Here is a 24,993-nt window from a genome sequence, read left to right as displayed (position 1 = left end):
AAAAATTGATTTATTCATATGCATTATCCCAAATATGAAACTGACTGTCTGAAATAAGGAACGTTGAACATCCTGAGTCAAGGCAAATAAATGTTTGAATACATATATTTAGAACTTTATATAAAAGTGCCCAACCATAGCTTAGAGTGTTACAGAAAATAAGACTTACTTACCCCAGGACACTCATCTACATGTAGTAGAAAGCCAAACCAGTACTGAAACGAGAATCAGTAGAGGTAATGGTATATATAAGAGTATATTGTCGATCTGAAAAGGGAGGTAAGAGATGAATCTCTACGACCGATAACAGAGAACCTATGAAATAGACCCCGTAGAAGGAGATCATTGAATTCAAATAGGCAATACTCTCTTCACATCCCTCTGACATTCACTGCACGCTGAGAGGAAAACCGGGCTCCAACCTGCTGCTGAGCGCATATCAACGTAGAATCTAGCACAAACTTACTTCACCACCTCCATAGGAGGCAAAGTTTGTAAAACTGATTTGTGGGTGTGGTGAGGGGTGTATTTATAGGCATTTTGAGGTTTAGGAAACTTTGCCCCTCCTGGTAGGAATGTATATCCCATACGTCACTAGCTCATGGACTCTTGATAATTACATGAAAGAAAACATCAGTGTAAACAGGCACTGCAAAGTATTTGTCCATTTTACACAATTTCTCTGGAACCACAATGGGGTCACAATCATCCAGAGTCGCTAAAACCTCCCTAAGCAATAAGCGGAGGTGTTCAAGCTTAAATTTAAACGCTGTCGTTTCAGAATCAGACTGAAGCAACGCCTTCCCTGAGTCTGAAATGTAACCCACAGATAGAGGCTCACCTGCCTTGGCTTCTGAGTATTGTGAGAGTATATCGGACACAGGCATTAAAGCGTCAGAAAGCTCTGTATTAGTTCTAGCCCCAGAGCTGTCTCGCTTTCCTTGTAACCCTGGCAGTTTGGAAAATACCTCTGTGAGGGTAGCATTCATAACTGCCGCCATGTCCTGTAAGGTAAAAGAATTAGACGCGCTAGATGTACTTGGTGTCACTTGAGCGGGAGTTATAGGTTCTGACACATGGGGAGAGTTAGATGGCATAATATCCCTTTTTTCAGTCAGAGAATCCCCTGGAGATAAATCTTTAAGCGCCATAATATGGTCTTTATAGTTTATAGAAATTTCAGTACATTTGGTACACATTCTAAGAGGGGGTTCCACCATGGCTTCTAAACATATTGAACAAGGAGTTTCCTCTATGTCAGACATGTTTAACAGACTAGTAATGAGATAAGCAAGCTTGGAAAACACTTTAATAAAGGTGAAAACATAATTTATGCTTACCTGATAAATTCCTTTCTTCTGTTGTGTGATCAGTCCACGGGTCATCATTACTTCTGGGATATAACTCCTCCCCAACAGGAAATGCAAGAGGATTCACCCAGCAGAGCTGCATATAGCTCCTCCCCTCTACGTCACTCCCAGTCATTCGACCAAGAATCAACGAGAAAGGAGAAACCAAGGGTGAAGTGGTGACTGGAGTGTAATTTAAAAAATATCTACCTGCCTTAAAAAACAGGGCGGGCCGTGGACTGATCACACAACAGAAGAAAGGAATTTATCAGGTAAGCATAAATTATGTTTTCTTCTGTTATGTGTGATCAGTCCACGGGTCATCATTACTTCTGGGATACCAATACCAAAGCAAAAGTACACGGATGACGGGAGGGATAGGCAGGCTCATTATACAGAAGGAACCACTGCCTGAAGAACCTTTCTCCCAAAAATAGCCTCCGAAGAAGCAAAAGTGTCAAATTTGTAAAATTTGGAAAAAGTATGAAGCGAAGACCAAGTTGCAGCCTTGCAAATCTGTTCAACAGAGGCCTCATTCTTAAAGGCCCAAGTGGAAGCCACAGCTCTAGTAGAATGAGCTGTAATTCTTTCAGGAGGCTGCTGTCCAGCAGTCTCATAGGCTAAACGAATTATGCTACGAAGCCAGAAGGAGAGAGAGGTAGCCGAAGCCTTATGACCTCTCCTCTGACCAGAGTACACGACAAACAGGGAAGACGTTTGTCGAAAATCCTTAGTTGCCTGCAAGTAGAACTTGAGGGCACGAACTACATCCAGATTGTGTAGAAGACGTTCCTTCTTTGAAGAAGGATTCGGGCACAGGGAAGGAACCACGATCTCTTGATTGATGTTCCTGTTAGTGACTACCTTAGGTAAGAACCCAGGTTTAGTACGCAGAACTACCTTATCTGAATGAAAAATCAAATAAGGAGAATCACAATGTAAAGCTGATAACTCAGAGACTCTCCGAGCCGAAGAAATAGCCATTAAAAATAACACTTTCCAAGATAACAACTTTATATCAATGGAATGAAGGGGTTCAAACGGAACTCCTTGTAGAACGTTAAGAACAAGGTTTAAACTCCATGGCGGAGCAACAGTTTTAAACACAGGCTTGATTCTAGCTAAAGCCTGACAAAAGGCCTGGACGTCTGGATTTTCTGACAGACGCCTGTGCAACAAGATGGACAGAGCTGAGATCTGTCCCTTTAATGAACTAGCCGATAAACCCTTTTCTAAACCTTCTTGTAGAAAGGACAATATCCTAGGAATCCTAACCCTACTCCAGGAGTAACCTTTGGATTCGCACCAGTATAGGTATTTACGCCATATCTTATGGTAAATCCTTCTGGTAACAGGCTTCCTAGCCTGTATCAGGGTATCAATAACCGACTCAGAAAAACCACGTTTTGATAAAATCAAGCGTTCAATTTCCAAGCAGTCAGCTTCAGAGAAGTTAGATTTTGATGTTTGAATGGACCCTGTATCAGAAGGTCCTGTCTTAGAGGTAGAGACCAAGGCGGACAGGATGACATGTCCACTAGATCTGCATACCAAGTCCTGTGTGGCCATGCAGGCGCTATTAGAATCACTGATGCTCTCTCCTGTTTGATTTTGGCAATCAATCGAGGAAGCAGCGGGAAGGGTGGAAACACATAAGCCATCCCGAAGTTCCAAGGTGCTGTCAAAGCATCTATCAGAACCGCTCCCGGATCCCTGGATCTGGACCCGTAGCGAGGAAGTTTGGCGTTCTGGCGAGACGCCATGAGATCTATCTCTGGTTTGCCCCAACGTCGAAGTATTTGGGCAAAGACCTCCGGATGAAGTTCCCACTCCCCCGGATGAAAAGTTTGGCGACTCAAGAAATCCGCCTCCCAGTTCTCCACTCCCGGGATGTGGATTGCTGACAGGTGGCAAGAGTGAGACTCTGCCCAGCGAATTATCTTTGATACTTCCATCATCGCTAGGGAGCTTCTTGTCCCTCCTTGATGGTTGATGTAAGCTACAGTCGTGATGTTGTCCGACTGAAACCTGATGAACCCCCGAGTTTTTAACTGGGGCCAAGCCAGAAGGGCATTGAGAACTGCTCTCAATTCCAGAATGTTTATTGGTAGGAGACTTTCCTCCTGATTCCATTGTCCCTGAGCCTTCAGAGAATTCCAGACAGCGCCCCAACCTAGTAGGCTGGCGTCTGTTGTTACAATTGTCCAGTCCGGCCTGCTGAATGGCATCCCCCTGGACAGATGTGGCCGAGAAAGCCACCATAGAAGAGAGTTTCTGGTCTCTTGATCCAGATTCAGAGTAGGGGACAAGTCTGAGTAATCCCCATTCCACTGACTCAGCATGCACAATTGCAGCGGTCTGAGATGTAGACGTGCAAAGGGTACTATGTCCATTGCTGCTACCATTAAGCCGATCACCTCCATGCATTGAGCTACTGACGGGAGTTGAATGGAATGAAGGACACGGCATGCATTTAGAAGCTTTGTTAATCTGTCTTCTGTCAGATAAATCTTCATTTCTACAGAATCTATAAGAGTCCCCAAGAATGGAACTCTTGTGAGAGGAAAGAGAGAACTCTTCTTTTCGTTCACTTTCCATCCATGCGACCTTAGAAATGCCAGAACTAACTCTGTATGAGACTTGGCAGTTTGAAAGCTTGAAGCTTGTATCAGAATGTCGTCTAGGTACGGAGCTACCGAAATTCCTCGCGGTCTCAGTACCGCCAGAAGGGCACCCAGAACCTTTGTGAAGATTCTTGGAGCCGTAGCCAATCCGAATGGAAGAGCTACAAACTGGTAATGCCTGTCTAAGAAGGCAAACCTTAGATACCGGTAATGATCTTTGTGAATCGGTATGTGAAGGTAAGCATCCTTTAAATCCACTGTGGTCATGTACTGACCCTTTTGGATCATGGGTAAGATTGTCCGAATAGTTTCCATTTTGAACGATGGAACTCTTAGGAATTTGTTTAGGATCTTTAAATCCAAGATTGGCCTGAAAGTTCCCTCTTTTTTGGGAACCACAAACAGGTTTGAGTAAAACCCTTGTCCTTGTTCCGATCGCGGAACCGGATGGATCACTCCCATTAATAACAGATCTTGTACACAGCGTAGAAACGCTTCTTTCTTTATCTGGTTTGTTGACAACCTTGACAGATGAAATCTCCCTCTTGGGGGAGAGAATTTGAAGTCTAGAAGGTATCCCTGAGATATGATCTCTAGCGCCCAGGGATCCTGAACATCTCTTGCCCAAGCCTGGGCGAAGAGAGAGAGTCTGCCCCCCACTAGATCCGGTCCCGGATCGGGGGCCCTCGATTCATGCTGTCTTAGGGGCAGCAGCAGGTTTCCTGGCCTGCTTGCCCTTGTTCCAGGACTGGTTAGGTTTCCAGCCTTGTCTGTAACGAGCAACGGCTCCTTCCTGTTTTGGTGCAGTGGAAGTTGGTGCTGCTCCTGCTTTGAAATTCCGAAAGGGACGAAAATTAGACTGTCTAGCCTTAGCTTTGGCTTTGTCTTGAGGCAGGGCGTGGCCCTTACCTCCTGTAATGTCAGCGATAATTTCTTTCAAACCGGGCCCAAATAAAGTTTGCCCTTTGAAAGGTATATTAAGTAATTTGGACTTAGAAGTTACATCAGCTGACCAGGATTTTAGCCACAGCGCCCTACGTGCCTGAATGGCGAATCCTGAGTTCTTAGCCGTAAGTTTGGTTAAATGTACTACGGCCTCCGAAATGAATGAATTAGCTAGTTTAAGGACTCTAAGCCTGTCCGTAATGTCGTCCAGCGTAGCTGAACTAAGGTTCTCTTCCAGAGACTCCATCCAAAATGCTGCCGCAGCCGTAATCGGCGCGATGCATGCAAGGGGTTGCAATATAAAACCTTGTTGAACAAACATTTTCTTAAGGTAACCCTCTAATTTTTTATCCATTGGATCTGAAAAAGCACAGCTATCCTCCACCGGGATAGTGGTACGCTTAGCTAAAGTAGAAACTGCTCCCTCCACCTTAGGGACCGTTTGCCATAAGTCCCGTGTGGTGGCGTCTATTGGAAACATCTTTCTAAATATTGGAGGGGGTGAGAACGGCACACCGGGTCTATCCCACTCCTTAGTAACAATTTCAGTTAGTCTCTTAGGTATAGGAAAAACGTCAGTACTCGCCGGTACCGCAAAGTATTTATCCAACCTACACAATTTCTCTGGTATTGCAACAGTGTTACAATCATTAAGAGCCGCTAAGACCTCCCCTAGTAATACGCGGAGGTTCTCCAATTTAAATTTAAAATTTGAAATATCTGAATCCAATCTGTTTGGATCAGAACCGTCACCCACAGAATGAAGCTCTCCGTCCTCATGCTCTGCAAGCTGTGACGCAGTATCAGACATGGCTCTAGTATTATCAGCGCACTCTGTTCTCACCCCAGAGTGATCACGCTTGCCCCTTAGTTCTGGTAATTTAGCCAAAACTTCAGTCATAACAGTAGCCATATCTTGTAATGTTATCTGTAATGGCCGCCCAGATGTACTAGGCGTCACCATATCACGCACCTCCCGGGCGGGAGATGCAGGTACTGACACGTGAGGCGAGTTAGTCGGCATAACTCTCCCCTCGCTGTTTGGTGAAATTTGTTCAATTTGTACAGATTGGCTTTTATTTAAAGTAGCATCAATACAGTTAGTACATAAATTTCTATTGGGCTCCACCTTGGCATTGGAACAAATGACACAGGTATCTTCCTCTGAATCAGACATGTTTAACACACTAGCAAATAAACTTGCAACTTGGTTACAATCTTATTTAACAAAAACGTACTGTGCCTCAAAGAAGCACTAAACGATTAAATGACAGTTGAAATAATGAACTGAAAAACTGTTATAGCATCAATCCTTGAAAACAACACAACTTTTAGCAAAGGTTTGTTCCCATTAGTAAAGTAACAATAATTAAATTTGAAACGTAAAAATTACATAGCAACGTTTTTAATCACAGTCAATATATAAGTCTCACAGCTCTGCTGAGAGAATCTACCTCCCTTCAAAGAAGTTTGAAGACCCCTGAGTTCTGTTAGAGATGAACCGGATCATGCAGGAAATAAAAGAGTAACTGACTGGAAATTTTTGATGCGTAGCAAAGAGCGCCAAAAACGGCCCCTCCCCCTCACACACAGCAGTGAGAGAGAAACGAAACTGTCACAATTAAAACAAGCAACTGCCAAGTGGAAAAATAATGCCCAAACATTTATTCACTCAGTACCTCAGAAAATGCAAACGATTCTACATTCCAGCAAAAACGTTTAACATAATAAATACCTATTAAAAGGTTTAATGTACTTTTTACAGAGTAATTCCAGTGAAGTACCATCCCCGGAATACTGAAGTGTAGAGTATACATACATGTTATTATAACGGTATGGCAGGATTTTCTCATCAATTCCATTCAGAAAATAAAAACTGCTACATACCTCAATGCAGATTCATCTGCCCGCTGTCCCCTGATCTGAAGCTTTTACCTCCCTCAGATGGCCGAGAAACAGCAATATGATCTTAACTACTCCGGTTAAAATCATAGTAAAAACTCTGGTAGATTCTTCTTCAAACTCTGCCAGAGAGGCAATAACACGCTCCGGTGCTATTGTAAAATAACAAACTTTTGATTGAAGTTATAAAAACTAAGTATAATCACCATAGTCCTCTCACACATCCTATCTAGTCGTTGGGTGCAAGAGAATGACTGGGAGTGACGTAGAGGGGAGGAGCTATATGCAGCTCTGCTGGGTGAATCCTCTTGCATTTCCTGTTGGGGAGGAGTTATATCCCAGAAGTAATGATGACCCGTGGACTGATCACACATAACAGAAGAAACAGCAATTAAACAAAAACGTTACTGTGCCTTTAAGAGAAAAAAAAACTAACACTTAAACTGCAAAGCAGTGTAAAAATATAGTAAAGTCTTTGAAATTTTTACAGTGTGTGTATGGGACTAAAGCAACATTGCACCCACTTGCAAATGGATGATTAACCCCTTAGGCCCAAAACCGGATTTAAAAACGTTAAAAAACGTTACAAGACAGTTAAGCACCCTGCCACAGCTCTGCTGAGGCTCCTACCTGCCCTCAAGTACGATTTTGTGCAGAAATAAACCCCTTATAATGGTCCTCAGGTGCCAGAGGACTCCTCTAGGGAAGCTGGATGTCTCAGTCTGAATTAAAACTGCGCATTTAGAGCGCTAAAATAGGCCCCTCCCACCATGTACTGGATATCAGAGGGGCCTTAAGAAAGTACTCCTAGGAGTATCTGATTAGCCATGTGGAAACTAGGCCCCAAATAAAGAGTTATCACCCTCAGAGAAAAAACTTCCTATTTTTGAATTCATGTAAACGTTTAACTGTCACTAAGTAATAAGAGTATAACCCTGTTTTGTAAGCATGATCCCAGTCGCTGTTAAATCACTGCATCAGGCTTACCTCAAATACACAAGGCTCTGTCAGCATTTTCTAGAACTCATTCATCTCTCTAGAAATAAATATACTGAACATACCTCAAAGCAGGTAATCTGCAGACCGTTCCCCCAACTGAAGTTGTCCCATACTCTTCAGTTATGTGTGAGAACAGCAATGGACCTTAGTTACAAACCGCTAAGATCATCAACCTCCAGGCAGAACTCTTCTTCTAATTTCTGCCTGAGAGTAAAACAGTACAACGCCGGTACCGTTTAAAAATAACAAACTTTTGATTGAAGGTAAAACTACACTAAGTCACCACATATCTCTTGATACTTCCTATCTTGTCGAGAGCTGCAAAAGAATGACTGGGGGTGGCAGTTAGGGGAGGAGCTATATAGACAGCTCTGTTGTGGGTGTCCTCTTGCAGCTTCCTGTTGGGAAGGAGAATATCCCACAAGTAATGGATGAACCCGTGGACTGGATACACCTTACAAGAGAAACATGTTCCACTGCCTAACCAGAGTTTCCTCTATTGATCAGCTAACTGCACTAAGAAGTCAGCGGGTTTCTTAAAAAGCCGGCACCTATTTTCTAAAAAGTGTCATAAATATTTCCCCAGAGCTTCCAGAGGGCTGTTAAGAGCAACAGTGCCTGGCTATGTCCCTGATAAGAATAGGGTAGTTAGGGACCTGAAAAAAAAAGACAAAAGTGTGTAATGAGGAGAGCAAGCTAAGACCCCTGGCTATGCTGTACCTGTGTCAGTGTACTTACAAATATCCTCTGTGCTGTGTCTGTGCTGTGTAAAGTCACTTACCTTAAACAGCACCCCTCCACTGGCTTACCAGGTGTGTCAAATCCTGGTCAATGGAGCTGCAGAATTATCCAGTAGAGAGCCCACCCAGTGCAGGTATCAGGTACCACAGAGGATTGCAGTAGGAAATACCTGTGTCCCTCAGGGGGAGGCTAAGGACGATTTCCTTTGATGCCTGAGGGTAGTTATGGCTCTGATATGGGTTCTTGACCTCCTCCTTGTTGCGGGAAATATTTCCCATATGTTATGGATGACTGTGGACCATCATAATTTTACCAAAGAAATATACAATTGTAAGTGATTGCAGATAAATGGAGAGACACGTTTTCAAGATATTTCTACTTACTCTCTTAAAATATGCACAGTACTCTGGACACTTCCAATACGCAAAGAATCAAATATGAGAAGACAGGGCCTAAAATATACAAAACACAACATTTAATGACAGATAAATAAACAGTGTTAATATAGGTTTCAGGCATACACTATTTTTCCTTCTTTTGACCAACAGATCACAAGCCCCTGTATGGGTGATCACGGTTCCAATGGTGATCACCCATAACAATAATCTCCAGATACCTTTAATTTAATGGGGAAGTGTGGTTCACATAGGTGTGACAGCTAAATGCTTGTGTGGGTGTCGTGAAGAGAGGCACCACTGAGGAGAGGCAGCAGGAGAGGCATAGTAAGCAAGAATGCGGCTTATGTGAGGCCCTGGTTTGGATGATTTCAGTCTGGGGGCAATACATAGGGGGCATTTGTAAATAAATAAAAAAGGCTGGATGGCCATCAGTACCAATTAATCAGCATCTCTGAATTTAGGCAGGAGAGTTTTGGAGCTGTATACATAAAAACATGAGCCACAAAAATAGATTGAGATTTTTGCTTTCAGGTATTCTAGTCTGGTTGCAAAGTATGGGAATGTGCTTAAAACCTTCATTTAAAGAAATATTGTAAGGGGGGATCTGCTCTGTACCATAGAACAGTTCATTCTTAGCAAATAGCTCCCTTAAAGGGTTAATGTACTCAGCAAAGCAGCGGATATGTTTTTGTTGTATTCAATGTAACTGCAGGAAAACTTTTTTTAAATGGGCTAGGCTCTTTCTTCTATCCCACTACCATTAATTCTTGATTATGTAACTTTTCTATAGCAAATACTGTACGACTGTATTGACAAGATCAGTATAGGTGGAAATTTTCACAAGCAAAATCAACTATTTCAAATAACTGCCCCCTTTGTCAAGTTAAAGGCCACCCATGGTAAGCTGTCCAGGTTACTATTCATGCAAAATTAAACAATACAAATTGAACACTAAACTGCTTTGTTTCATATCCCCTGCTGCCTTAGATTGAACCTGCCTTACATAACTTTGCCAAATGGCCAGCAAATGTATGTATATTTTTATGGGACTTTATTTGTTATGGTTTAGAATAAAACAATATTAAAATGAATGCACATAAAGGTGTTTCACAATGGCTAAATATATGCAAAGAAGGGGTGTGGTAAGGTGATTGGTGGAATCATAAGTTGCAAGTAAGCTTAGGACTTGACATTTTGAGCCCATATATATATATATATATATCACTCATTTTACAATAGTTTAACACCAATTCACAATAATAATTTCTACAGCACAGACAGCATACACACTCAACTGGGGCATAAATAATTAAATTTCTCACTTTATCAGAAACTACATAAGGGAATCTATTGCTTGAACAAGAACTGAAGAGACAATATTGTAGTATTTAGTGCTTTAGCAGCAAAAACATTCACAAGTTTACAAACAGGGTGCACACTTTAGATATAGTTTTAGAATTTTATCACAGAAATTAGTTTTACATTCATAGCATGTATCTCATAGCTTTAACGTTAATAATGTATTATGTCAGCCTTCATAATTAAAAGGCCATAATAGTCAAAACATTACATGCTCTAATTCGTTAGAGCATGCAATTTCATGACTATCAAACATACACTACTGTTTAACCACCTAAATGGGGGTAAGCACACAGTAGAAGTAACATTCCGATAGAGTACTACTGGTCCCAAGCAGAAGCCGCCACTGATCCAATCAGCAGTGCTGGTTACGCATCTATGTCGTGCGACTAGAGCTGCTGACTGGATCAGCAGTGGTTTTCCACTCTGGACCTGCAGTTCTCTGCGGGTCCCAAGCGGTACTTTTACTGTGCGTTTAACCCCTTTGTGGTGTAGATAGTCTAAAAATGACATGCTTTAAAACAGGGGTGTCCAAATTTTGCTCTCCAGATGTTTTGGAACTACATTTCCCATGATGTTCAGCTAGATAAAATGCTGGCTGAGCATCATCGGAAATGTAGTTCCAAAACCTCTGGAGAGCAAAGTTTGGACACCCCTGCTTTAAAAGGTTAGAGGATGTCATTTTTGGACTGTTGTGGCACTTAAATTATGTAGATATTACTATGAAGGCTATTGTTCTCTGTTTATGATGATAATAGTGTGCAATTTAACTATTTAAACTTTCATTACCTTTTACAAACTTTTCCATGCTGACTCTTTTCAGCCTCCTGCAAAACATTTTATGTAATTAATGACTTGAACATATTATTTTGAAGACATAAATCACATGCAATTGAAAAAGAAAACCACAATTTATATTATTTATTGGCAGGTAAAACCTTAGCAAACCCAAACATAACTAATTAGTGGCTTGGGGAGGAGACCCCTGTTTCAGTTCAGATTCTTTGCACCGGACACCTCTCCTCAGGTGTCTTACTGATATCTGGAGTAGCGCTATTATTGGTACATTGTTGGGGGGCCCTTTGCGTTACAGTGTTTTTAATTGTGTGTATTCACTTTATCCGCTTTTAATATATAATAAAAGTTAAGTTTTAAAACGTCTCTATGCAGACAGTTTGTTCTTTGCATAGGTCCTTTCTATCCTGCGTCCTACACAGACGTATTCTAGTTTAAGTTGTTGAGTGCTATTCATGTACATTCTTTGTTCAGTCTTGTACTGAATTTGTCTCGTATATCTCTCTCTATATATGTACAGCACCCGCCCTTTAGTTACTGATTATGGTACCCCCTATTTATGGGGTTGATTGTAATTTATTAGGGCAACAATCTTGGTAGTGCCATCGTCACTTTCCTTTCCCTTGTATCACATAACTAATTAGTAGTGTGCCAATATTAACTAGTTGAAAAAACACATACGTTAATAAAGTGACTTAGCTTAACACATAAGGCAGAAGATATTTGTGTGGAACATTCATTGCTTCCAGTCTATTATTCATTTATTTGATATTATGTTTTAAAAAAAATTCACCCAAAAACCTAATGGAAGCTGAATTAATTTCTGAGAGTCAAACATATTTGATAACCAGCCTTAACCCACAGAAGAATTGGTGTATTCATTGCTTGGTTAACTAATGTGATGAAGTGAACAATCCATGTGGAAATCATAGTCAATACCAACATACACCTTGTGTAATATCTCCAAAAAGTACTATGAACATTTGTTTCCAGTCTTTATGTTTCTTCAGATATATGAAGACCCCAAATCACCAAGATGAAAAGCAGTTTTCCATTCACTGTATTTTCATCAGGACATAATAAGGGAAGAAGGTTGCATTGTGAGGAATACAATTCGGAAACAACCTTTTGGCAGGAATTCAGAACCTAGCTGGAGAAAAAAAGGTCTCTGGGCTGGTGAGTTTCTATAAGAATGCTTGCCAGTCCTATTTCACTGGTGGAATTATATAAAGACACTTTTTACCCTTAAAACAGGGAGTCTCGCTAAGGGGCGTATACTGTATTTTCGTATGGGAAGGAGATGCATACATTACAAAACTTCACAACTAAATTCATCATTTAAAAATCATACAAAATGAATAATTGAACCATTCACACAAAATTATGCAGAAAAAAAATTGTATTGTTAAGGTATTATTGTTCACCAAAAATAGTATTTAATCAAAAATGTAAAATTTGTAGGTAAATAAAGGAATACATTGTATAAACTATGCACAGCATACATTGTAATTTACATTGTAATTTAAGTATACTGGATGTGCAAACATCCCAACTTAACCCCTTAATGACCACAGCACTTTTCCATTTGTTGACCGTTTGGGACCAAGGCTATTTTTACATTTCTGCGGTGTTTGTGTTTAGCTTTAATTTTCCTCTTACTCATTTACTGTACCCACACATATTATATACCGTTTTTCTCGCCATTAAATGGACTTTCTAAAGATACCATTATTTTCATCATATCTTATAATTTACTATTAAAAAAATTATAAAATATGAGGAAAAAATGGAAAAAAATTATTTTTTCAAACTTTGACCCCCAAAATCTGTACATCTACAACCACCCAAAAACACCCATGCTAAATAGTTTCTAAATTTTGTCCTGAGTTTAGAAATACCCAATGTTTACATGTTCCTTGCTTTTTTTTTTGCAAGTTATAGGGCACTAAATAAAAGTAGCACTTTGCTATTTCCAAAATTAGCGCTAGTTACATTGGGACACTGATATCTGTCAGGAATCCCTGAATATCCTTTAACATGTATATATATATATTTAGAAGACATCCCAAAGTATTGATCTAGGCCCATTTTGGTATATTTCATGCCACCATTTCACTACCAAATGCGATCAAATAAAAAAAAAATGTTCACTTTTTCACAAATTTTTTCACAAACTTTAGGTTTCTCACTGAAATTATTTACAAACAGCTTGTGCAATTATTGCACAAATGGTTTTAAATGCTTCTCTGGGATCCCCTTTGTTCAGAAATAGCAGACATATATGGCTTCTACGTTGCTTTTTGGTAATTAGAAGGCCGCTAAATGCCACTGCGCACCACACGTGTATTATGCGCAGCAGTGAAGGGGTTAATTAGGGAGCATGTAGGGAGCTTGTAGGGTTAATTTTACCTTTAGTGTAGTGTAGTAAACAACCCCAAGTATTGATCTAGGCCCATTTTGGTATTTTTCATGCCACCATTTCACCGCCAAATGCGATCAAATTAAAAAACATAATTTATGTAAGAACTTACCTGATTAATTCATTTCTTTCATATTAGCAAGAGTCCATGAGCTAGTGACGTATGGGATATACATTCCTACCAGGAGGGGCAAAGTTTCCCAAACCTTAAAATGCCTATAAATACACCCCTCACCACACCCACAAATCAGTTTAACGAATAGCCAAGAAGTGGGGTGATAAGAAAAAAGTGCGAAAGCATAAAAAATAAGGAATTGGAATAATTGTGCTTTATACAAAAAAATCATAACCACCACAAAAAAAGGGTGGGCCTCATGGACTCTTGCTAATATGAAAGAAATGAATTTATCAGGTAAGTTCTTACATAAATTATGTTTTCTTTCATGTAATTAGCAAGAGTCCATGAGCTAGTGACGTATGGGATAATAAATACCCAAGAAGTGGAACTTCCTAGTCACTAGAGAGGGAGGGATAAAATAAAGACAGCCAATTCCTGCTGAAAATAATCCACACCCAAAATAAAGTTTAATGAAAACATAAGCAGAAGATTCAAACTGAAACCACTGCTTGAAGTACTTTTCTACCAAAAACTGCTTCAGAAGAAGAAAACACATCAAAAATGGTAGAATTTAGTAAAAGTATGCAAAGAGGACCAAGTTGCTGCTTTGCAAATCTGATCAACCGAAGCTTCATTCCTAAACGCCCAGGAAGTAGAAACTGACCTAGTAGAATGAGCTGTAATCCTTCGAGGCGGAGTTTTACCCGACTCGACATAGTCATGATGAAATAAAGATTTCAACCAAGATGCCAAAGAAATGGCAGAAGCTTTCTGGCCTTTTCTAGAACCGGAAAAGATGACAAATAGACTAGAAGCCTTTTGGAAAGACTTAGTAGTTTCAACATAATAATACAAAGCTCTAACAGCATCCAAAGAATGCAATGATTTCTCCTTAGAATTCATAGGATTAGGACATAATGAAGGAACCACAATTTCTCTACTAATGTTGTTAGAATTCACAACCTTAGGTAAAAAATTCAAAAGAAGTTTGCAGCACCGCCTTATCATGATGAAAAATCAGAAAAGGAGACTCACAAGAAAGAGCAGATAATTCAGAGACTCTTCTGGCAGAAGAGATGGCCAAAAGAAACAAAACTTTCCAAGAAAGTAATTTAATGACCAAAGAATACATGGGTTCAAAAGGAGGAGCTTGAAGAGCCCCCAGAACCAAATTCAAACTCCAAGGAGGAGAAATTGACTTAATGACAGGTTTTATACGAACCAAAGCTTGTACAAAACAATGAATATCAGGAAGATTAGCAATCTTTCTGTGAAAAAGAACAGAAAGAGTAGAGATTTGTCCATTCAAGGAACTTGCGGACAAACCTTTATCTAAACCATCCTGAAGAAACTGTAAAATTCTCGGTATTCAAAAAGAATGCCAAGAAAAATGATGAGAAAGACACTAAGAAATATAAGTCTTCCAGACTCTATAATATATCTCTCTAGATACAGATTTACGAGCCTGTCACATAGTATCAATCACAGAGTCAGAGAAACCTCTTTGACCAAGAATCAAGCGTTCAAACTCCATACCTTAAAATTTAAGGATTTGAGATCCTGATGGAAGAAAGGACCTTGCGACAGAAAGTCTGGTCTTAACGGAAGAGTCCACAGCTGGCAAGAGGCCATCCGGACAAGATCCGCATACCAAAACCTGTGAGGCCATGCTGGAGCTACCAGCAGGACAAACGAGCATTCCTTTAGAATCTTGGAGAATACTCTTGGAAGAAAAACTAGAGGCGGAAAGATATAGGCAGGATGATACTTCCAAGGAAGTGATAATGCATCCACTGCCTCCGCCCGAGGATCCCGGGATCTGGACAGATACCAGGGAAGTTTCTTGTTTAGATGAGAAGCCATCAGATCTATTTCTGGGAGTTCCCACATTTGAACAATCTGAAAAAATACCTCTGGGTGAAGAGACCATTCGCCCGGATGCAACGTTTGGCGACTGAGATAATCCGCTTCCCAATTGTCTATACCCGGGATATGAACCGCAGAGATTAGACAGGAGCTGGATTCCGCCCAAACCAAAATTCGAGATACTTCTTTCATAGCCAGAGGACTGTGAGTCCCTCCTTGATGTATGCCACAGTTGTGACATTGTCTATCTGAAAACAAATGAACAACTCTCTCTTCAGAAGAGGCCAAGACTGAAGAGCTCTGAAAATTGCACGGAGTTCCAAAATATTGATCGGTAATCTCACCTCCTGAGATTCCCAAACCCCTTGTGCCGTCAGAGACCCCCACACAGCTCCCCAACCTGTAAGACTTGCATCTGTTGAGATTATAGTCCAGGTCGGAAGAACAAGGAAGCCCCCTGAACTAAACGATGGTGATCTGTCCACCACGTCAGAGAGTGTCGTATAATCGGTTTAAAGATATTAATTGAGATATCTTTGTGTAATCCCTGCACCATTGGTTCAGCATACAGAGCTGAAGAGGTCGCATGTGAAAACGAGCAAAGGAGATCGCATCCAATGCGGCAGTCCTAAGACCTAAAATTTCCATGCATAAGGCTACCAAAGGGAATGATTGTGACTGAAGGTTTTGACAAGCTGATATCAATGTTAAACTTCTCTTGTCTGACGAGGACAGAGTCATAGACACTGAATCTATCTGGAAACCTAAAAAGGTTACCCTTGTCTGAGGAATCAATGAACTTTTTGGTAAATTGATCCTCCAACCATGATCTTGAAGAAACAATACAAGTCGATTCGTATGAGATTCTGCGAAAATGTGAAGACTGAGCAAGTACCAAGATATCGTTCAAATAAGGAAATACCAAATCCCTGTTCTCTGTTTACAAACAGAAGGGCACCGAGAACGTTTGAAAAAATTCTTGGAGCTGATGCTAGGCCAAACGGTAGAGCCACAAAACTGGTAATGCTTGTCTAAAAAGAGAATCTCAGAAACGAAAAGTGATCTGGATGAATCGGAATATGCAGATATGCATCCTGTAAATCTATTGTAGACATATAATGCCCTTGCTAAAAAAGGCAGGATAGTCCTACAGTTACCATCTTGAATGTTGGTATCCTTACATAACGATTCAATATTGATAGATCCGGAACTGGTCTGAAGGAATTGACCTTCTTTGGTACAATGAAGAGATAGAATAAAACCCCAGTCCCTGTTCCAGAACTGGAACTGGCATAATTACTCCAGCCAACTCTAGATCTGAAACACATTTCAGAAATGCTGAGCCTTTGCTGGGTTTACTGGGACACGGGAAAGAAAAAAATCTCTTTGCAGGAGGCCTTAACTTGAAGCCAATTCTGTACCTTTCTGAAACAATGTTCTGAAACCAGAGATTGTGAACGGAATTGATCCAAATTTCTTTGAAGAAAACGTAATCTGCCCCATACCAGCTGAGCTGGAATGAGGGCCGCACCTTCATGGGTACTTAGGCGCTGGCTTTAGGTTTCTATAAGGCTTGGATATATTCCAAACTGGAAATGGTTTCCAAACTGATACCGCTCCTGAGGATGAAGGATCAGGCTTTTGTTCCTTGTTGTGAGGAAAGGAACGAAAACGATTATTAGACCTAAATTTACCTTAGATTTTTTATCCTTTGGTAAAAAAGTTCCCTTCCCTCCAGTAACAGTTGAGATAATAGAATCCAACTGAGAACCGAATAATTTATTACCCTGGAAAGAAAGGCAAAGCAAAGTTGACTTAGAAGACATATCAGCATTCCAAGTTTTAAGCCAAAAAGCTCTTCTAGCTAAAATAGCTAGAGACATATACCTGACATCAACTCTAATGATATCAAAAGATGGTATCACAAATAAAATTATTAGCATGGTATAGAATAATAATAATGCTATAAAATTATGATCTGTTACTTGTTGCGCTAAAGCTTCTAACCAAAAAGTTGAAGCTGCAGCAACATCCGCTAAAAATATAGCAGGAGTAGAGACAGCCCCATTAACCTTAGGGATTTTGTCCCAAAAAACTCTAATCTGTCAGATGGCACAGGATATAATTGCTTAAAACGTTTTAGAAGGAGTAAATGAATTACCCAAATTATTCCATTCCCTGGAATTTACTTCAGAAATAGCATCAGGGAGAGAAAACACTTCTGGAATAACTACAGGAGATTTAAAAACCTTATTTAAACGTTTAGATTTAGTATCAAGAGGACCAGAATCCTCTATTTCTAATGCAATTAATACTTCTTTAAGTAAAGAACGAATAAATTCCATCTTGAACAAATACAAAGATTTATCAGCATCAACCTCTGAGACAGAAACCTCTGAACCAGAAGAACCATTATCAGTATCAGAATGATGATGTTCATTTAAAAATTCATCTGAAAAAAGAGAAGTTTTAAAAGACTTTTATGTATACTAGAAGGAGAAATAACAGACATAGCCTTCTTAATGGATTTAAAAATAAAATCTCTTATGTTATCAGGAACACTCTGAAAATTAGATGTTGACGGAACAGCAACAGGTAATGTAACAGTACTAAAGGAAATTTTATCTGCATTAATAAGTTTGTCATGACATGCAATACAAACAACAGCTGGAGAAACAGATACCAAAAGTTTATAGCAGATACACTTAGCTTGGTATCTCCAGCACCGGGCAGCGATTTTCCTGAAGTATCTTCTGACTCAGTTGCAACGTGGAACATCTTGCAATATGTAATAGAAAAAAAAAACAACATATAAAGCAAAATTGATCAAATTCCTTAAATGACAGTTTCAGGAATGGGAAAAAAATGCCAGTGAACAAGCTTCTAGCAACCAGAAGCAATAAATAATGAGACTTAAATAATGTGGAGACAAAAATGACGCCCATATTTTTTAGCGCCAAATAAGACGCCCACATTATTTGGCGCCTAAATGCTTTTGGCGCCAAAAATGACGCCACATCCGGAACGCCGACACTTTTGACGCAAAAAAAGGTCAAAAAATGACGCAACTTTGAAACAGAAAAAAAATTTTGCGCCAAAAAAGTCAGCGCCAAGAATGACGCAATAAAATGAAGCATTTTCAGCCCCCGCGAGCCTAACAGCCCACAGGGAAAAAGTCAAATTTTTTAAGGTAAGAAAAAATGATTGATTCAAATGCATTATCCCAAATATGAAACTGACTGTCTGAAAATAAGGAATGTTGAACATCCTGAGTCAAGGCAAATAAATGTTTGAATACATATATTTAGAACTTTATAAAAAAGTGCCTAACCATAGCTTAGAGTGTCACAGAAAATAAGCTTACTTACTTACCCCAGGACACTCATCTACATGTTGTAGAAAGCCAAACCAGTACTGAAATGAAAATCAGCAGAGGTAATGGTATATATATATAAGAGTATATCGTCGTTCTGAAAAGGGAGGTAAGAGATGAATCTCTACGACCGATAACAGAGAACCTATGAAATAGACCCCGTAGAAGGAGATCATTGCATTCACATAGGCAATACTCTCCTCACATCCCTCTGACATTCACTGCACGCTGAGAGGAAAACCGGGCTCCAACCTGCTGCGGAGCGCATATCAACGTAGAATCTAGCACAAACTTACTTCACCACCTCCATAGGAGGCAAAGTTTGTAAAACTGATTTGTGGGTGTGGTGAGGGGTGTATTTATAGGCATTTTAAGGTTTGGGAAACTTTGCCCCTCCTGGTAGGAATGTATATCCCATACGTCACTAGCTCATGGACTCTTGCTAATTACATGAAAGAAAAAACTTTAAATATTTCACAATTTTAGGTTTCTCACTGAAATTATTTACAAACAGCTTGTGCAATTATGGCACAAATTGTTGTAAATGCTTCTCTGGGATCCCCTTTGTTCAGAAATAGCAGACATATATGGCTTTGGCGTTGCTTTTCGGTAGTTAGAAGGTCGCTAAATGCCGCTGCGCATCACACGTATATTATGTCTAGCAGTGAAGGAGTTAATTAGGTAGCTTGTAGGGAGCTTGCAGGGTTAATTTTAGCTTTAGTGTAGAGATCAGCCTCCCACCTGACACATCAGACCCCCTGATCCCTCCCAAACAGCTCCCTTCCCTCCCCCACCCCACAAATGTCCCCGCCATCTTAAGTACTGGCAGAAAGTCTGCCAGTACTAAAATAAAGGTTTTTTGGGGGGTTTTAGGTTTTTTTTAAAAAAATAAAAAATTCTTCTGCTGTGTAGGACCCCCCTTAGCCCCCAACCTCCCTGATCCCCCCCCAAACAGCTCTTTAACCCCCCCCCCTGCCTTTATTGTGCACCATCTTGGGTACTGGCAGCTGTCTGCCAGTACCCAGTTTGAAAAATAATAATGTATTTAATTTTTTTTATTTTATTAAATATTTTTGTAGTGTAGCTGCGCCCCCCTCAACATCCAACCCCCCACCCTCTCCCAGATGCCTTGATTTGAAAATCCCACCCTCCCCAGTCCTCTCTCCCACCCTCCAGATCTACAGCATATTGATGCTGTTTGCATTGATCTCAGGTGCACACGCCCGTGCACGCGCGCGCACCAGCACAAGATCCCTCCCCCCTCCTCCACCAATAACTGCCCATCCACCTCCCTGGATGAGCTCCCACCCACCAATGGTAATGGCTATCGATAGCCGATGCAGAGAGGGCCACAGAGTGGCTCTCTCTGCATCGGATGGCTAAAAACAGTTATTGCAGGATGCCTCAATATTGAGGCATCACTGCAATAACATGAAAGCAGCTGGAAGCGATCAGGATCGCTTCCACTGCTTTCAAAGACCAACGACGTATGGGGTACGTCCTTGGTCATTAACTGCATTTTTTTGCAGGACGTACCCCATACGTCGTTGGTCGTTAAGGGGTTAAATTAATCTTAAAAGGGGGAGTGGGGCGTGAGGGCGCTAGTGAAAGCTTAAGAAATCTAATCTTGATAAAGCTCTGAATAAGAGCGAAACGCGTCGACCCTTGTGACCCTTGGTGGCTTCCAGTGATTCCTGTGACCCTCAGTGGTACTAAGTGACTCTTCAAAAAGCTTTTATTTTAAGCAATTGGAAAACTGTTATGACAGTATAACCCGGGTTATTTCCACTACTAACAACTACCACATTACATCTTTCAAGCATCCCTTTCCTGCGTGTACAACACTAAGTGCAGGATCTTGTTGGAACACAGAGGCTCTGAAAAGTTAAAGAGCCAAATTGTTACTTAGTAACGGATTCAGAAGATCAAAGACCAGGCAGTGACGTCAGACGCCGACTACACGCGGCGGGTCTGAGTTTGCAGTCGCATCGAGGAAAACAGCAGTGACTGAACCGGCTGTAAGGGAGAAGGTAACTCATACGCTAAGTATCAGAACATTCATCTGGCCTTACTTTGAACCGCTAAGTTTGGGACTGCATACTATACAACCTTACTGACTTTGTAACAACTTTAAATTGCCATAACAAGAAATATTTCTGTCAAGAAAATACGGCAATTGGAAATTCTTAGAAATCTGATTGCAAAGACTCCCTTGTTATACAGAGTTGCAAGAAATTATTAGGGATTTAGATTCCATTGTTATTAGATATTAGTTTTTATTTTTTACATTTTGGGGAGACGTCCCTTTATCAAATCTGATTTTATATTGTTATAATAAATAACTTTTATTAAGATTTATTCTCCTCTTCGTTTTTTTGGTAAATATTTGTATGAAATAGATATACCTATAGAGTATTTGAATTTAGATACTTTGGAACATCGTTATATTTAGAATCTGTAAGTTAACACATTTTGAAATACAAAATCTAATACGTATGAAATTTTTCAGTAATAGCATTGATTCTATATAGTATTGTATATTAATAATCAAAGAATTTTGGGTGCACAAGATTTATCACACAGTGCACTTCATTCACATTTTTATAAATCATGATAAATGGTCATACTATATCTTAAAACGTTATACAACACAAACTATAACACAATACTCATATAAATAAACACTGATAGAAATTGGTTTTATATATTCAGAGTAATCAGTCGAGCAGACATTGACTACACAGACACATATTGTGTTAAATATTCACTAATTAGATTTCTTAAGCTTTCACTAGCGCCCTCACGCCCCACTCCCCCTTTTTCGTATAAACACAAAATTAGTCTGAAGGACTTATTTACTGTGAGGTGTTTGGAATCACTGTTTCCAGCGCTCTACTTACTCCACTCACACCGTTAAATTAATCTTACCTGATCAATTCCTTTCTTTCTTGGTGGTGATAGTCCAGGAAAGTCTTTACTTGTGGGAATTACATAACCTAGCCACCAGGAGGAGGCAAAGACACTCCACACCAAAAGCTTAAAGGGACACTATACCCACTCATTTTCTTTCATGATTAAGGTAGAGAATACAATTGTAAACAACATTCCAATTTACTTCTATTACCTAATTTGCTTCATTCTTTAGATATACTTTAATGAAGAAATAGCAATGCACACGGTGAACCAATCACAGGAGGCATCTATGTGCAGCTACCAAGCATATCTAGATATGCTTTTCAGCAAAGAATATCAAGAGAATGAAGCAAAATTGATAATAGAAGTAAATTAGAAAGTTGTTTACAATTGTATGCTCTTTCTACATCATGAAATAAAAAATGTGGGTTTCATGTCCCTTTAAGTATCTCCTTCTACTTCCCAGACCCTCCCAGTATCACGTATAACCAAGTATAGGAGGAAGAAGAAAGATAGTATGGTAAAAAGGTGCAAACTAGATCTGCCGCCAAAAGAGAAATTGGGCTGGTTTGTGGACTATCACCACCAAGAAAGAAAGGAATATATCAGGTAAGAATAAATTAAGTTTTCTTTCTATGGTGGTGATAGTCCACAAAATTCCTTACTTGTGGAAACTAATACCCAAGCTGTGAAGTCCACAAAGGAAAACGGGTGGGAAAGAAGGCAAAAGCAGGAACCTATTTACCAGGAACTATCTCCTTTCAAAAGTTGCCTCCGCGAGGCAAACACCACAAAAAGATAAAGTATTGAGAAACTATGCAAACAGGACCAACAGCAACCTTGCAGTTGTGCCCTAATGATACCTCATTCAAGAACACTAGAGTTGTAATAGGTAAAGGCATTGACAGACCCGCCTCCACATAAGCCACGTGAAGCAAGCCTTCAATCAAGAAGCCTAAGGTAACAGAAGCAGTCTCCTGGGTCTTATGTAAAACGGGAAAGGAACAGGCAAGATCGAACTGCCCAAAAAAAAATAATTTATGTAAGAACTTACCTGATAAATTAATTTCTTTCATATTAGCAAGAGTCCATGAGCTAGTGACGTATGGGATATATATTCCTACCAGGAGGGGCAAAGTTTCTCAAACCTTAAAATGCCTATAAATACACCCCTCACCACACCCACAATTCAGTTTAACGAATAGCCAAGAAGTGGGGTGATAAGAAAGGAGCGAAAGCATCAAAAAAATAAGGAATTGGAATAATTGTGCTTTATACAAAAAATCATGACCACTACAAAAAAGGGTGGGCCTCATGGACTCTTGCTAATATGAAAGAAATGAATTTATCAGGTAAGTTCTTACATAAATTATGTTTTCTTTCATGTAATTAGCAAGAGTCCATGAGCTAGTGACGTATGGGATAATAAATACCCAAGAAGTGGAACTTCCTAGTCACTAGAGAGGGAGGGATAAAATAAAGACAGCCAATTCCGCTGAAAAATTAATCCACTACCCAAATCAAAAAAGTTTCAATTTTTATAATGAAAAAAACTGAAAATATAAGCAGAAGAATCAAACTGAAACAGCTGCCTGAAGTACCATTCTACCAAAACTGCTTCTAAAGAAGAGAAAACATCAAAATGGTAGAACATAGGAAAAGTATGCAAAGAAGACCAAGTCATTGCTTTGCAAATCTGATCAACAGAAGCTTCATTCTTAAAAAGCCCAGGAAGTAGAAACTTACCTAGTAGAATGAGCCATAATCCTCCGAGGCGGGAATCCACCCGACTCCAAATAAGCATGATGAATCAAAAGTTTAAGCAAGATGCCAAATAAATGGCAGAAGCCTTTTGACCTTCCTAACACCAGAAAAGATAACAAATAGACTAGAAGACTATCTGAAATCTGAATAGCTTCAACATAAGATTTCAAAACTCTTACCATATCCAAAGAATGTAAGAATCTTACCAAAGAAGTCTTAGGAAAATACAATAATTCCTCCCTAATGTTGATAGAAATCACAACTTTAGGTAAGAATTGAAATGAGGATAGCAAAAACCACCTTATCCTGATGAAAAAATCAGAAAAAGGAGACTCACAAGAAAAAGGAGACTCACAAGAAAGAACAAAAAAGGAACAATACTTTCCAAGAAAGTAATTTTAATGTCCAGAGAACACAAAGGTTCAAACGGAGGAGCCTGTAAAGCCCTCAGTACCAAATTGAGACTCCAAGGAGGAGATATTGGCTTGATACAAACCAAAGCCTGTACAAAACAATGAATATCAGAATGAATAGCAATCTTTCTGTGAAAAAGAACAGAAAGAGTAGAGATTTGTCCGTTCAAAGAACTTGCAGACAAAACCTTATCTAAACCAACCTGAAAAATTGTAAAATTCTAGGAATTCTAAAAGAATGCCAAAAGAATTTATGAGAAGAACACCAAGAAATGAAAGTCTTCCAAACTCGATAATAAATCTTTCTAGAGACAGATTTACAAACCTGTAACATAGTATTAATCACTGAGTCAGAGAAACCTCTATGACTAAGAATCAAATGTTCAATCTCCATACCTTCAAATTAAATGATTTGAGATCCTGATGGAAAAATGGGCCTTGAGATAAAAGGTCTGGTATTAACGGAAATGTCCAAGGTTGGCAACTGGCCATCCGAATGAGATCTGCATACTAAAACCTGTGAGGCCATGCTGGAACCACCAGCAGTACAAACGAACGCTCCATTAGAATTTTGGAAGAACTAGAGGCGGAAGATATAGACAGAATGATAATTCCAAGGAAATGTCAATGCATACGCTACTTCCGCCTGAGGATCACCGGACCTGAAATAGGCCCCTGGGAAGTTCCTTGTTAAGACGAGAGGCCAACAGATCTATTTCTGGAAGCCCTCACATCTGAAAAATTGAAAAACATATCTGGGTAAAGACCATTCTCCCGGATGTAAAGCTTGATTAACCGAGATAATCCGCTTCCCAAACGTCTATACCTGGGAAAAAGACCCCAGAATTTAGATAGGAGCTGGATTTAGCCCAAGCAAATATCCGAGATACTTTTGTCACAGTCTAAAGACTGATAGTCACACCCTGATGATTGACATACACCACAGATGTGATAATGTCTGAAAAAAACAATAAACGTCTCTTCTTCAAAAGAAACCAACTGAAGAACTCTGGAA

At 39.8% G+C, this 24,993-nt stretch overlaps 1 protein-coding gene across 1 annotated transcript in view; it reads right to left on the bottom strand.

Annotated features, from left to right (window-relative positions):
- Positions 1-24,993, bottom strand: part of SENP7 (SUMO specific peptidase 7) — a 625,329-nt gene that overhangs the window by 60,831 nt on the left and 539,505 nt on the right. The window contains exons 15-16 of the mRNA XM_053707566.1: positions 11,107-11,144; positions 8,944-9,012 (exon numbers count right to left, since the gene is read on the bottom strand). Coding sequence (XP_053563541.1) covers positions 8,944-9,012; positions 11,107-11,144 — 107 coding nt within the window. The remainder of the gene's footprint in view (positions 1-8,943; positions 9,013-11,106; positions 11,145-24,993) is intronic.

The sequence above is a fragment of the Bombina bombina genome, chromosome 3 (genome assembly GCF_027579735.1).
Source record: "Bombina bombina isolate aBomBom1 chromosome 3, aBomBom1.pri, whole genome shotgun sequence".
Classification (NCBI taxonomy): Eukaryota; Metazoa; Chordata; class Amphibia; order Anura; family Bombinatoridae; genus Bombina; species Bombina bombina.
Note: the sequence above shows the minus strand (reverse complement) of the source record. Positions and strands in the feature narration are given on the sequence as shown.